The sequence below is a fragment of the Saccopteryx leptura genome, chromosome 7, assembly GCF_036850995.1.
Source record: "Saccopteryx leptura isolate mSacLep1 chromosome 7, mSacLep1_pri_phased_curated, whole genome shotgun sequence".
Lineage (NCBI taxonomy): Eukaryota > Metazoa > Chordata > Mammalia > Chiroptera > Emballonuridae > Saccopteryx > Saccopteryx leptura.
This window is the reverse complement of record NC_089509.1, coordinates 76,158,560-76,172,062: the sequence shown is the minus strand read 5'-3', so window position 1 is coordinate 76,172,062 and position 13,503 is coordinate 76,158,560. Positions and strand designations below refer to the sequence as shown.

General features: G+C 33.4%; 1 protein-coding gene across 1 annotated transcript; it reads left to right on the top strand.

The window, feature by feature from the left end:
- The first annotated feature begins 1,557 nt into the window (after window positions 1-1,557).
- On the top strand, window positions 1,558-7,758 carry MSTN (myostatin). Its single transcript, XM_066345189.1, has 3 exons — window positions 1,558-2,041; window positions 3,824-4,197; window positions 6,095-7,758. The coding sequence occupies exons 1-3, from the start codon at window positions 1,669-1,671 to the stop codon at window positions 6,473-6,475; spliced, it is 1,128 nt and encodes a 375-aa protein (XP_066201286.1). The 5' UTR covers window positions 1,558-1,668; the 3' UTR covers window positions 6,476-7,758.
- Window positions 7,759-13,503: the final 5,745 nt, after the last annotated feature.

Genomic DNA, 13,503 nt, shown 5'->3' with positions numbered 1-13,503 from the left:
GGCAAATCTAATGCATTATGTAAGGCCATTTTTTTTTCTCAAGAGATGTAGATACCTCTTAAGAATTTGATGAAAATGCATTAACTTTTCAGGCTACTGAGTTGCATTTTAGTGCACTAAGGCAGTAAATTAGTGTCCAATGTGCAAAAGTGGTAGTGACCTAGAAAGTAAATATTTGATCTGAGCCACTGAATTTTCTTAAAAAAAAAAAAAAATAATGGATTAACTCTCTTAGGAGTCCTTAGCTGCTCAAAATGGGGTAGGAAGAAGGAATCTCCTGTGGCCTGGAAACAGCTTCTGTTCTTGCTGGCTATGTTTGTTTAGCTCTTTAATAGTCCATTTGATTAGATTTTGTGGCTCCCAAAGCTAAGGTTGAAAGTTTGATCCCTGCAGAGGCCACTGAAATGTAGAGAACAAAAAGCTCTATTCTCTTCTCCCAGACCTTACCCCAAATCCTTGCCAGGTGTCTGCCCTCTGGTCAAACTAAGAAACTGGCAAAGGGGTGCAAACCTATCACAGTATTGAGAAACAAAAAAGTGGGCACCTTTTTATTATGGTGCTCTGCCCTTTGATTTGTGCATAATATTCTGATATAATTTATAAAGAACAGATATTTTTTTCTCTTTTTACCACTGGAAATTTGAGGCAAATATAATAAATGCTGCACTGCCAGTTATAAAATCCTTTATCTTCTTATTCCAAGTTCAGAGAATTTTCTACTGGCTGACATCATCCTTTTGGTAATAAATAATGAAGAAATACATCTTCTGAGTAATATTCATCTGCAATTTTAGAATAGGAAATAACAATAATAATTAGTCAAAAATTGACCACATTTTTAATGTTGACCATATTAATAAAAGCTATTTTTAAAAGTGAAAGAATAAAAGATATTAGATTATTTAAAAATAATTCTATGTGTACTATAACAGGATAAGTATGATTTTCAACATGTGCTACAAAGTTAGTCAGGAAAACAAGTTTCCTAAATTATAGCTGAAAATCCTTCACTAGTATTACAATCTTGATTTTTCATTCAGGTCTTCCTAAGTTAAATTTATATTTTCCTAATTATACAGGACTAAAATTAATGTAATTCAACAAATACTTTTTTTTCTTTTATTTCAAATGCTTGCTTAAATAGGATAAAATCATTTTACTTCTTGAGGAAATAACATTTCAACTTTTAAGTATGAAGTGTAAATTAAGATTTACTTATTTAAATCAACACTTTAGAGTTTCACATAAGAAGATTAATAAGATTGAAGTGTAGTTTATATTATTGTTTACATAGATTTTAATTTTTCAAATGTCATATATATCTTTCATTATTTGTAGATTTATTTCTTTTATGAAGTACTCAAATGAATCAGCTCACCCTTGACTGTAACAAAATACTGTTTGGTGACTTGTGACAGACAGGGTTTTAACCTCTGACAGTGAGATTCATTGTGGAGCAAGAGCCAATCATAGATCCTGACGACACTTGTCTCATCAAAGTTGGAATATAAAAAGCCACTTGGAATACAGTATAAAAGATTCACTGGTGTGGCAAGTTGTCTCTCTAACTGTACAGGCATTAAAATTTTGCTTGGCATTATTCAAAAGCAAAAGAAAAGAAAAAGAAGAAATAAAAACAAGGAAAAAGATTGTATTGATTTTAAAATCATGCAAAAACTGCAAATCTATGTTTATATTTACCTGTTTATGCTGAGTGTTGCTGGTCCAGTGGATCTAAATGAGAACACCGAGCAAAAAGAAAATGTGGAGAAAGAGGGGCTGTGCAATGCATGTACTTGGAGACAAAACACTAAATCTTCAAGAATAGAAGCCATAAAAATTCAAATCCTCAGTAAACTTCGTCTGGAAACAGCTCCTAATATCAGCAAAGATGCTATAAGACAACTTTTGCCCAAAGCTCCTCCACTCCGGGAATTGATTGATCAGTATGATGTCCAGAGAGATGACAGCAGTGATGGTTCCTTGGAAGATGATGATTATCACGCTACGACAGAAACGATCATTACCATGCCTACAGATTGTAAGTAGTCTTATTAGTGTATATCAACAATTCTGCTGACTGTTGTTCTAGTGTTTATGAGAAACAGATCTATTTTCAGGCTCTTTTAACAAGCTGTTGGATTTTATGTAAGTAGGAGGGAAAAGAGGTTATTTTTTTTCAAGATTTTATGAGAAATATACTAATGAGACTAATATCTTAAAAGTGCTTGCAAAACATTATTGTTATTTAGTTAATGTGACAAATATAACATGCTTATGCTTTCACAGCTTAATACCACCAAGGCAAGTAGTAAAACATACTATAAGCAATGTTAAAAAAAAACCTTACATAAATTCAAAAGTTGCATTTGGATGCTTAAAATATTCATATATAGTTACAAGGTTTTTCACTAAGAATAGAGAAAGGAAGAAATCTGTAGATGTGTAAGCTTATTTGAGCATTTGCTGTATACCTGGAATGACTTCTGTTATTCAAACTAATCCTCATAGTGTTTTTATGTTCTTCACAAATTAAAATAATTAATTTTGAAAGCTATTGCATTGGAGAGTATGGGAAAATATTTTTAAAAATTTAATATATTAATAAGAGCAATGATGAAGCAAACATAGCATAATAATTATCATGACCTAATTATCAAAAAATGCCTAAAAATAAACATTTTAATCAAGTAAGTTAGGTCAAAGTTCTACTTAAACCTTGACCATGGTACTACTGTTGTGAGTACCCACTCTTCATATTTCCAGGCAGACACATTGTTTAAGAACCTTCTAAAATATTATTCAGTTCTACATGGGAGAGAGGACTATTACCTGTAGTATTTATGCTGCATCTGAAAGATAATATATTGAATACAATTCCTTCTGCAGTCAGTTCAAAACTATGGTCAAAGGAAAGGAGACAGGCACCTTAACAGAGAAAGTATGACAAGAAAGATTTTGTGCCATGTGTCTGTGATCTTGCTTTTTACAGTGCTTTATACACTTTAAACTGGACTCAAAACAGTTTAAAATATTGTTTTGATCATTAAGTAATCTGATTATAATGCAACAAATAATTTTCCTTTAAGACTCTGCTATCAGATAATCCTGGAACAGATTTGCCTTATTTATAAAAATCTTGCAAAAACCAGGAGGAAAGAAATCTCTAAGTGCTTCTGCTTCCAATGACAGCCTGGCACTAAAGACATATTTTCTAACTTTTGAAATAGCCTGAACTTAACATTTAACTTTTGGTGCTAATTACCTGCTCAGTTTTGACCCTTTAAAAGGCTATTCCAGAGCCAAATCATAGCAGATGTACTATATTTTCTACTAATTCCCCAGACTCAGTTAGCTGCTCAGTGTGTCTTGTCCCCAGGTAATTCAGGCCTGGGGGAAGGGTTCCTTCTTCCAGACTGATTGGTACAGCTGCTCAGTAAGTGTAACTACTCAGATTCCCAAAGAATTCTAAGTGGATGTTCCTCCACGGTGTCTCTTGTTCTCTCTAATCATCATCATTTTCAATTTTCATCTACTGTTCATTCCTTTATAGAATTTTCCTTAGTGCACAGTTTTCTGCAAAGGGAGTAGATTCCTCAGAATCAGCTTTAAAAACCCCCCATATATCTAAAAAATCCTGAAAAGCTAGAGTAATTATTTTCTTTGATATTTTTCTGAGTTGTGAATGCAATTCTAGTTTTTCATTTTAAAAGACTAAATATACATTCACTAATCCAAGGGAAACAACACCAGTTATTATGAAAAGATTTGCTCATTTCTTATGAGAAATAATTTCAATAACTCTTTTCTGATTCATTTATAGCTGATCTTCTAATGCAAGTGGAAGGAAAACCCAAATGTTGTTTCTTTAAATTTAGCTCTAAAATACAATTTAACAAAGTAGTAAAGGCCCAACTGTGGATATATCTGAGGCCCGTCAAGACTCCTACAACAGTGTTTGTGCAAATCCTGAGACTCATCAAACCCATGAAAGACGGTACAAGGTACACTGGAATCCGATCTCTGAAACTTGACATGAACCCAGGCACTGGTATTTGGCAGAGCATTGATGTGAAGACAGTGTTGCAAAATTGGCTCAAACAACCTGAATCCAACTTAGGCATTGAAATCAAAGCTTTAGATGAGAATGGTCATGATCTTGCTGTAACCTTCCCAGGACCAGGAGAAGATGGGTTGGTAAGTGATAACTGAAAATGACATTCTGAAAACCTTGTTATGTTTTCATCATAATGTGAATGAATAATAGTGGAAAATAGCTACCAAATTCTTGTATTCATAAGCCAAACAAAGGTATCCTACCTCAATGGTAGCCCTGTATCCAATAAAAGTAGGTATCTAATTTCATATTCTATGAACACTCTCTTGATACTTTTACTTTGCATGAGGATTTTTAAAAAGTCATTCCATAGTCCTTAACTTCTTAGGTATTTCTTTCGAGTTGGAAATGGATATGCTACAATATTCTATGAATAAAAACATAAAATCTTCATGGTGGATTCTAGTACATATACAAGAACTTAAAACTCCCCTCAGAAGAGTTTAATGTGTGAAATTATTTGCTTAATAGAACATAAAAAAGAAGCTTTAAAAATTATAATTAAAATAAAATGCTTTATTTTATAGCAATGAAATAAGTACAATATCATTAGGCTTATATTTTATTAAACATACTGTGTTATTAGGTACTGAATGATAAGTATGTTCATTGTTTGGCAGGCTACAGATGCATTGATGTATATGCAGATTACATTGTGCATTACTAGTTTAATGTTCAGACTAGTTAACTTTGCTACTCGGCTTTATTTCTGAGCTGCCATACCATTCAACTATAGACATTCAAGAGTTTACTTAAGTAAGGGCAGCTAATTTAATACCAGCCTAAGCAGATGATTATACCTTATATATTATAAAAATAGTTTTAAAACCTAGTAAAAATTTAGAGTTACTCATTTTTTTTCTGGCTTACTTATGCTTGTGTTTACATCTGTTTTCAAAAACTTATTTAATATGACTATATTTTTTGCTTCTATCTGTTGACATAATTTACAACAAAAGATTATACTTGTAAGCAATAAGTGTTATCTTTTTAGTTTTGTTAGTAAGTGGTATTAAGTTAGTTTACTTTAATAAAAACATATTCTTGAAGAGATTTTACAATTTTCCAAATGATTTATTTTTCTTTAAATATGCTACATAAAATGTTATTGCTCTCAAAATGATGTTACTGTTTTTATAATCTTAACAATGACTACTAGGTCTATTTTGATTTTGGTAGAGGATAAAACTATTAGTTATCTGACAAAGTCTTCTTTTTTATAGGTAGCCTTTTAATAATCAAAGTTCTTGATGTGATAGGTTTTAATTATTAAACAAGTGGTTAATGTGACATTTATTCCTCAGAGTTTTCTATGTAAAAGGAAAAAAGTCTCAAATGCATGAAAAGATTGAGGTAGGTGAAGGATTAAAAAAATAATTGTTTAAATATCTGATTAGAAATATGTTTCAGTAAAAGAATAAAGGAATTATTTATTGCACCTTTTTTATGAATATATCCCTCCCTCTCTTAGAGTTTCTCTTTCCAGCCCTCTATACATAAGACAACCTGCATCACCCTACCTTCCTTCTTCCCACTACAATCCATACAGGGCTGGGAAGTAACTCTTTTGTTCTGGCTTTAATATTCAAGTTTCCCTGAGTATACCTATCTCTCCAGGAGTCATCAGACATATTTTGCCAACAGATTTGATCTGCAAAGGGGAAGCAGGGAATAACCTTATTCCCTCTCTCTTTTCTTTTCTCCCCATTCTTTCCCTTTCTTCTCATAAATATTCTATAAATATTTTCAGAGCATCTGTTATATGCCACAGAGAAATGTGTATTGCTGCTATATACTTTTGAGCCATAAGAGAAGAATCAATCCTAGTGTAAATTAAAATTTCTAAATTAAAATGCTGTGCTTTTTAAAAATAAATGGGGTATGAGAAAAATAATTAGTTTTTGAATAATGACAATGAGATAGGAAAGTGTTTCAGGATCTATGGATATTACTGATTGCTCTTTCCTTTTCATATAGAATCCCTTTTTAGAAGTCAAGGTAACAGATACACCAAAAAGATCTAGAAGAGATTTTGGACTTGACTGTGATGAGCACTCAACAGAATCTCGATGCTGTCGTTACCCTCTAACTGTGGATTTTGAAGCTTTTGGATGGGATTGGATTATTGCACCCAAAAGATATAAGGCCAATTATTGCTCTGGAGAGTGTGAATTTGTATTTTTACAAAAATATCCTCATACTCATCTGGTACATCAAGCAAACCCTAGAGGTTCAGCAGGCCCCTGCTGTACTCCCACAAAGATGTCTCCAATTAATATGCTATATTTTAATGGCAAAGAACAAATAATATATGGAAAAATTCCAGCCATGGTAGTAGATCGCTGTGGGTGCTCATGAAATTTATATTTGGTTTATAACTTCCTAAAACATGGAAGGCCTTCCCCTCAACAATTCTGAAACTGTGAAATTATGTACCACAGGCTATAAGCCTACAGTATGCTACAGTCACTTAAGCACAATCTACAATATATGAACTAAAAGAGAATATATGCAATGGTTGGCATTTAACCATCAAAATAAATCATACAATAAAAAGCTTTATGATTTACAGAGTTATTGAACTAGGAGATCAAATTACACTTATGTTCCTCTATATATTACAACACATGCAGGTAAATGAAAGCAATTCTCCTTGTGTTCTAGTGAATTAAAGGAGTATGCTTAAAAGTCTGTTTATTTAGGGTTTCATTTAGTATCTACAGAAAAATCTCTATATCGTATTGGTAAAATGCAGGATTGTTATATACCATCATTTGAATCATCCTTATACACTTGAATTTATATTGTATAATAGCATACTTGGTAAGATGAAATTCCACAAAAATAGGAATGGTACACAATGTGCAAGTTCCCATTCCTGTGATAATTGGTACAGTACATTAATAATCCATACCAATGGTGCTAATACAATAGGCTGAATGGCTGATGTTATTACATTCACCAAGTAAAAATATTCAGTAAAATAAGTTCTTCCTTTCTTTGGGTGCACTATCATACACCTCTAAATGGGGAATGGATTTTCTTTAATAAAAGAAGAATCAGTTTAGTAGCATATTTGGAGAAACTGATCTTTTTTAAAAAAAGTATCCAAAAAGTAGCCATTTTTATCAAAATTTCAAAATTATAGCCTGCCTTTGCAACACTGCATTTTTATGATAAAATAATGAAAATGACATATTCTATCAATATTGTATAAAATGACTTTGAGACAATTGCATTTATATAATATGTATACAATATTTTTTTGTAAATAACTGTCTCCTTTTTTATTTACTTTGGTATATTTTTACAGTAAGGACATTTCAAATTAAGTATTAAGTCACAAAGACATGTCTTATATGACAGAAAAGCAACTGTTTATATTTCAGAGCAAATTAGCAGATAAAATAGTGGTTTTAAAACACCATATGCTAACGGTTAGATGGTTATATTACAATCATTTTATATTTTTTTACATTATTAACATTCACTTATGGATTGGTGATGGCTGTATAATGTGAATGTAAAATTTCAATGGTTTACTGTCATTGTATTCAAATCTCAACGTTCCATTATTTTAATACTTAAATATTATTAAGCATACCAAAATTACTTTACTCTATTATCTGAAATACATGAAATAAACTGATATCTTAACAAGAACTGTTAATTTTATTTTATAATTCAATAATGAATATATTTGCATATATTTACTTGTTTTGTAAATTAGGATTTTGTTAACCAAATTCATTGTACTTTTTGATTAAATGAAATTATTTCTTACATGTAATGTGTAGAAACAATATAAATTATATTAAAGTGTTTTCACCTTTTTTGAAAGACACAACAGTTTTATGCTATGAAGATTAATTCTGGATTTCTGATTTTTACTTTATTATCAGTTTAACAGCTTAGCACAAAAGTTTGGTTTGGGAATTTTAGGTCTGCTACTCTAGTTCTCATGAGTAAAATTCCTGTTAATTTGGTCCTAGCAAGTTGCTTTACACTTAGAAAAGCAAGAACTAGTTTTATCTGTTTCATTTCTCTTTGTCTTGACCTGAAAACTATTTATATGTTTTCATAGGTTCAATTTCCAAATGATTGCAGTTGGCAAGGGAGTGCGGTCCTAGAGTTACAAGTTCTACTGAAGCCACAGGGACACAGGGAAGCTGCATTTTTTCCCCTAGCACTTAATGATACTGACACATTTATCTGAGATTTATGGGCACCAATTCTCAAATTGAATTGAAAGAATAGTTATAATGTGCCTAGAAATCCATTAATGCAACCCTGTCCACAAATCTTTTTGAAGTGAACTCTCATTTCCACTCTTATCAGTTTTGTAACTTAGCTATAAAGCAGTCAGAGGTGATTAAAATTCGGTTTAGTGTTATAGTTCCTAAATACATAAATTATTAATATAAATTTAATTTTTAACCATCAGGGATATTATAGCAATTTCTACACATACAAGCTGTGGCACTTTTTCTAATTTCAATACTGACATATTTCACATTGACAAGACTGGAGCTGCAGGAGGGTTGCCCCAGTGGGGGAAGGAGCCACCCATGGGGATGGGTTGAGGCTGCTCTCCGTTGCACACACTGGAACTACTTCTTCCAGGACCATGAATATACATGACCCAAAAGTCTAAGAGGTCAGTAAGTCCATTACAGTTATTTGGAGACCTTGACCTGTGTGGTGGGGAGTGTGATGAAGGAATACCCTTGGTTTCTAAGGACTCACTCCCCAATCTTTATATTCACCTTTCTTGTGGGGCCCCAGAATCACATCACTAACTTCACCACATGGTAGCCCTCTCTTGAAACCATCATCCATGAGAGGAAGCATCAGGACCAATCTTTATTGTGATGGGATCTATGCAGTTCTGTTTTGTCTAGGTCCTAGAAATGGCAAGGGTATTCTGCCAGTCTGTCTCAGGGCACACAATTTTCACTTTCAGCCCCTTGAGAATACTCACTTGTAATACATAATACTAATCCCTGAGATCTTGAGAAAACGTCATGTAAAGTTCAATGCAGTATATAGGTTTAATATTCTGAATGTTTTGTATTACTTCCCACAAATCTATGAGTTAAAAATAATAAAAATAAAAACAAACAGAAAACCTTTCCAAACTTTGTAGTTCTTTTTTGTACTCAAGTTGATTTTGGCACTTTTGTATAAAACTTCATTCTAATAAAATAAAGAAGGCAATAATTTGACATTTCTAGTAACTAAATTAAAACACGTATTTTATCCCCCCTCCCAAAATCTAACTTATTTCACTTTAAGCCATGATACACAGACATTAGAATGCCAATGACTCTTGCAATCTGTTGAAGACTAAGTGGTATACTCTCACCAGAAAAAAATAAAACTCACAATTTTTAATATAATATCAGGGATATTTTAGGGCCTTTCTACAGCTCAATCATAGAATCTAGTGTACAACTTTTGGGAAGGATACTGAATTTTTCTTCTTAAGATAAAAATTATTATTTATAAACTAATAAAATATATTTATAAAGACATGTTTTCCAGTTAATTAGTTTTAGTCATTAAACAATTTGAGTATAGAAAAAATAAACTAGCAAATTACTGAATGTATTAACTTATTTACCAAAATATTCTATGCTTCTTTTAAATTTTTTAAAATTCATTTTAGAGAGGGGGGAGAGGGAGAGAGGGGGAGACAGAGAAAAGGAAAAGCAGGAAGCATCAATTCCCATGTGTGCCTTGACCAGGCAAGCCAGAGGTTTCAAACCAGCAACCTCAATGTTCCAGGTTGATGCTTTACGCACTGAGCCACCACAGATCCAGCATATTCTATGCTTCTTATGGATCATCTATTTAATCACCACCGTCAATTCTGTGATAGGTTATACTAGATAAATGAATAAAAAGCAATTCAAATCACAAACTCACGTTCTTTTTATGTGTCAAAAACAAAATTAAGAAATACTCAGGGTTTCTGAAGTTTGGGTGTCAGAATTAGTAGGGTATGAGATAATATTTACTGAGTAACAGATTTGTGTCAGAAACTTTTCTAACAGGCTCAGTGTGGGATACATTAGTATCCCCAATTTGTAGAAGAGAACTCTGAGGAACTGAGACAATAGGAGGTGCCTGAGTGGCCAGGCCTGGATTTGAACTAAGAGGAATAATGATTAATTGTCCTAGTTAAAACAACTCTTAACCAAGCCCTAATGGAAGAGTGAAACTATGTTTTTTCATGTTTAAATTCTCTAATTTAACCTTATCTGGACTCAGCACTGGGTTTTGCAAAAGGTTGTGTGGCTGCATTTTAGTGAGAGAGAGATAAAGCTGGTATGATTGAGAAGACAGTTAAAGAGCAGGTGATTAAAAAAGCAGACACAGGCCCTGGCCGGTTGGCTCAGCGGTAGAGCGTCGGCCTGGCATGCGGGGGACCCGGGTTCGATTCCCGGCTAGGGCACATGGGAGAAGTGCCCATTTACTTCTCCACCCCCTCTTCCTCTCTGTCTCTCTCTTCCCCTCCCGCACCCAAGGCTCCATTGGAGCAGAGATGGCCCGGGCGCTGGGGATGGCTCCTTGGCCTCTGCCCCAGGCGCTAGAGTGGCTCTGGTCTCGGCAGAGCGACGCCCCGGAGGGGCAGAGCGTCGCCCCCAGTGGGCAGAGCGTCGCCCCCTGGTGGGCGTGCCGGGTGGATCCTGGTCGGGCGCATGCGGAAGTCTGTCTGACTGTCTCTCTCCGTTTCCAGCTTCAGAAAAAAATACAAAAAAAAAAAAAAAGCAGACACACACACAAACACACACATATACACACAGAGAAATGGAATGAGCTGGTGTGAGAGCTGGAAAAGACATTAAAGATCAGCTAATTTACATATGACAGAATTGAAGCCTTAAGAGAAGGCTATCCAAATTCATACATAGATTGGTTCAAGAAACAAAACTTAGAAATGCTAGAGTAGAATGGATGCTGGTCAGAGTGTGAAGAATGATTCTGAGAGACAAAATACAGAAGAACTAAAACCAAAAAAAATGCTTTGACTCATAGATTATTCGCTGGGAAAAAGCAATGTTGGACACTAAATAAATGTGCATAGGATTATAACAATTACATCTATTTTAACAAATCTATCAACCTGGAGATATTTTTGAAGAACTAGAATCTAATGGGAAATCAATGGCAGTGTGTGATTAAAACCACTCCTTTACTGGTTATAAGAATAAAAATTAAAATAAAAATTAAGAATGAAATAGTTTTCTAAGTGCTTTCATAGATGTAACTTTACCTCCATAATACTGAAAGTTAAGTGTTATTACTATACCCATTTCATAGAGGGAATTGAGGCTAAAAAGAATTGATAACATTGCTTAAGGAAACATAGCATTTATATTTGTTTATTAACTGTATGAGAAATAAGAATCTATCAATTATACCTCAATTAAAAACATAGAAATCTAAATCATTGTCACACTTATTTGATCACTCATTCCAACAGTACTTGTTAAAAATGTAGCATAGTGTAAAAAGTCCATTTAAAATAACAAATAATCACTTTTAATAAAAAACAAATACTATCCCATAATGTAACTAATAAATTAAACCATAGGCTAAAACGTGACATGCAAATCATGACTTGCCTGGTATGTGACATGTACTGTTGAAATTTCATTTCCATGGTCATTCAGTTCCAGTGTACACATTGCAAAACATATCAAAGTAAACTATACTAATTTTGGTTATCCTTGAGTAAGATGTCAAGCAATGCAAAATGGCACTATATTTAGTTCATTCATGTCTGGATTGAATTTTTTGCAGAAGAAGTCTTTGGAAAATAAATACATTTTTAATAGATAGCATGCAGGGTTAATAGCAATGTTTAAATGTTACCATTTAAAACAAAAGATAGAGGGAATATTCACATATCTTTTACTACATCTTGTCAAAACCACAGGATGCTCAAGAATGTAAGCTTTTACATATGAAGCTGCCAATTTTACTTAACAGGCATAAATGTCTGTGTAATAATAACAACTCTCTAATAATATATTCTAAAGCTTAAATATTTCATTTTAGCTATGGTTTGATATTATATAAATACAAATATTCCTGATACAGAAATATATATATATTCTGATAATAAACAAGACATACATACTTAGTTTTAGTTTATACCAGATTTGAATTACTTAAAACAGAATAATATTTAATAATATAATGCTATTATTCCTGCTTCATAATAATGGTAATGTTTCTTAATAGATATGCAAATATATTTATGTTTTTTTAAATTGACTTTAATAAAATATTCTTTTGTTTTACCTATGTATTACAGGCAAAACACTATTCACTAGAATTATCTTATAGAGATCTAAAGCATATTCCCTGATTCTGATTCTAAGGAAAGCAGTTGGAAAGCTCTCCTGAGAAGGGCCAACAGATAAATTTGATTCAATTAAATCTTAGTTTACTTTAAATAAAAAATGTAAAAAAGATGAACTACTAACTCACCTCTTCATTTTTCTAGCCATTCAAGATTATTCTATTAAGAAAATGTTTGTTCTGTGTTATGTTCTCTCTTTTCCTAATGTCTTATGAAGGACACTATTCAGAACAAAATTTGATTATGCGGTTTTGGCCATGGATCCTCCACAAGACTTTCCCAAATCCGCTCCCACGGACACTAACTCTGACTGAGAAGTCAAATGTCTCTTGGCTCCATTCCCACAGAACTCAGAATTCTGGCATTACCTCTCCACCAAGCAAAAACAAAACATGTCAATACAAGAACACTTGCCTACATCATGACATCGGATCCTCATCAGGCTGAGAGAGAATTCTGAAAGTGAAAATCAAGCATAAAACACAAATTAACTGAGCACACTGAAGTGACTGTGGGAGAAAATCCAAATTGTTAAATGGAAACAATCAGGCAGTCATTGAGGCAACTGCCTGGCTCCAAACTCCAAGAATGTCTTCCTGAAAAGCTGCATACTTCTCAGCAACTCAAGTAATGGCATGAGTTATGTGTCTGCCTGCACCTTAAGTAAAGGATTCCACGGAGGAACCTCAGGTCATCTGGAGCTCGGAACCAGGCCAGGTGCCATGGGATAGAAATTATAGCAAAAAAGAGCAGATAAGGGTAGTCCTCCCTACTTGCAAATATTATTTATATTGCAGCCAGTAAGATTGTCCCAAAGTCTAGAATATACCAGGACCTGTATAGTGAACTTGAGTTCCTAATAGCTACAATCAGATAGAATTCCAAGAAAGTTTATAGGTTCTCATCTACTCATAGGTCAGGGTGCATCCCTGTAACTAAAACAAATTGCACCCAAGTGGCACTCTCCTGGGAGAAAGAGCCCTGAAATTGCAGTGCCACAAAGCTCCCTCCT

Coding starts and splice junctions, on each gene's coding strand:
- MSTN (XM_066345189.1), top strand. CDS start 1,669: ATGCAAAAACTGCAAATCTATGTTTATATTTACCTGTTTATGCTGAGT. Junction 2,042..3,823: donor CATTACCATGCCTACAGATT/GTAAGTAGTCTT, acceptor ATTCATTTATAG/CTGATCTTCTAATGCAAGTG. Junction 4,198..6,094: donor GACCAGGAGAAGATGGGTTG/GTAAGTGATAAC, acceptor CTTTTCATATAG/AATCCCTTTTTAGAAGTCAA.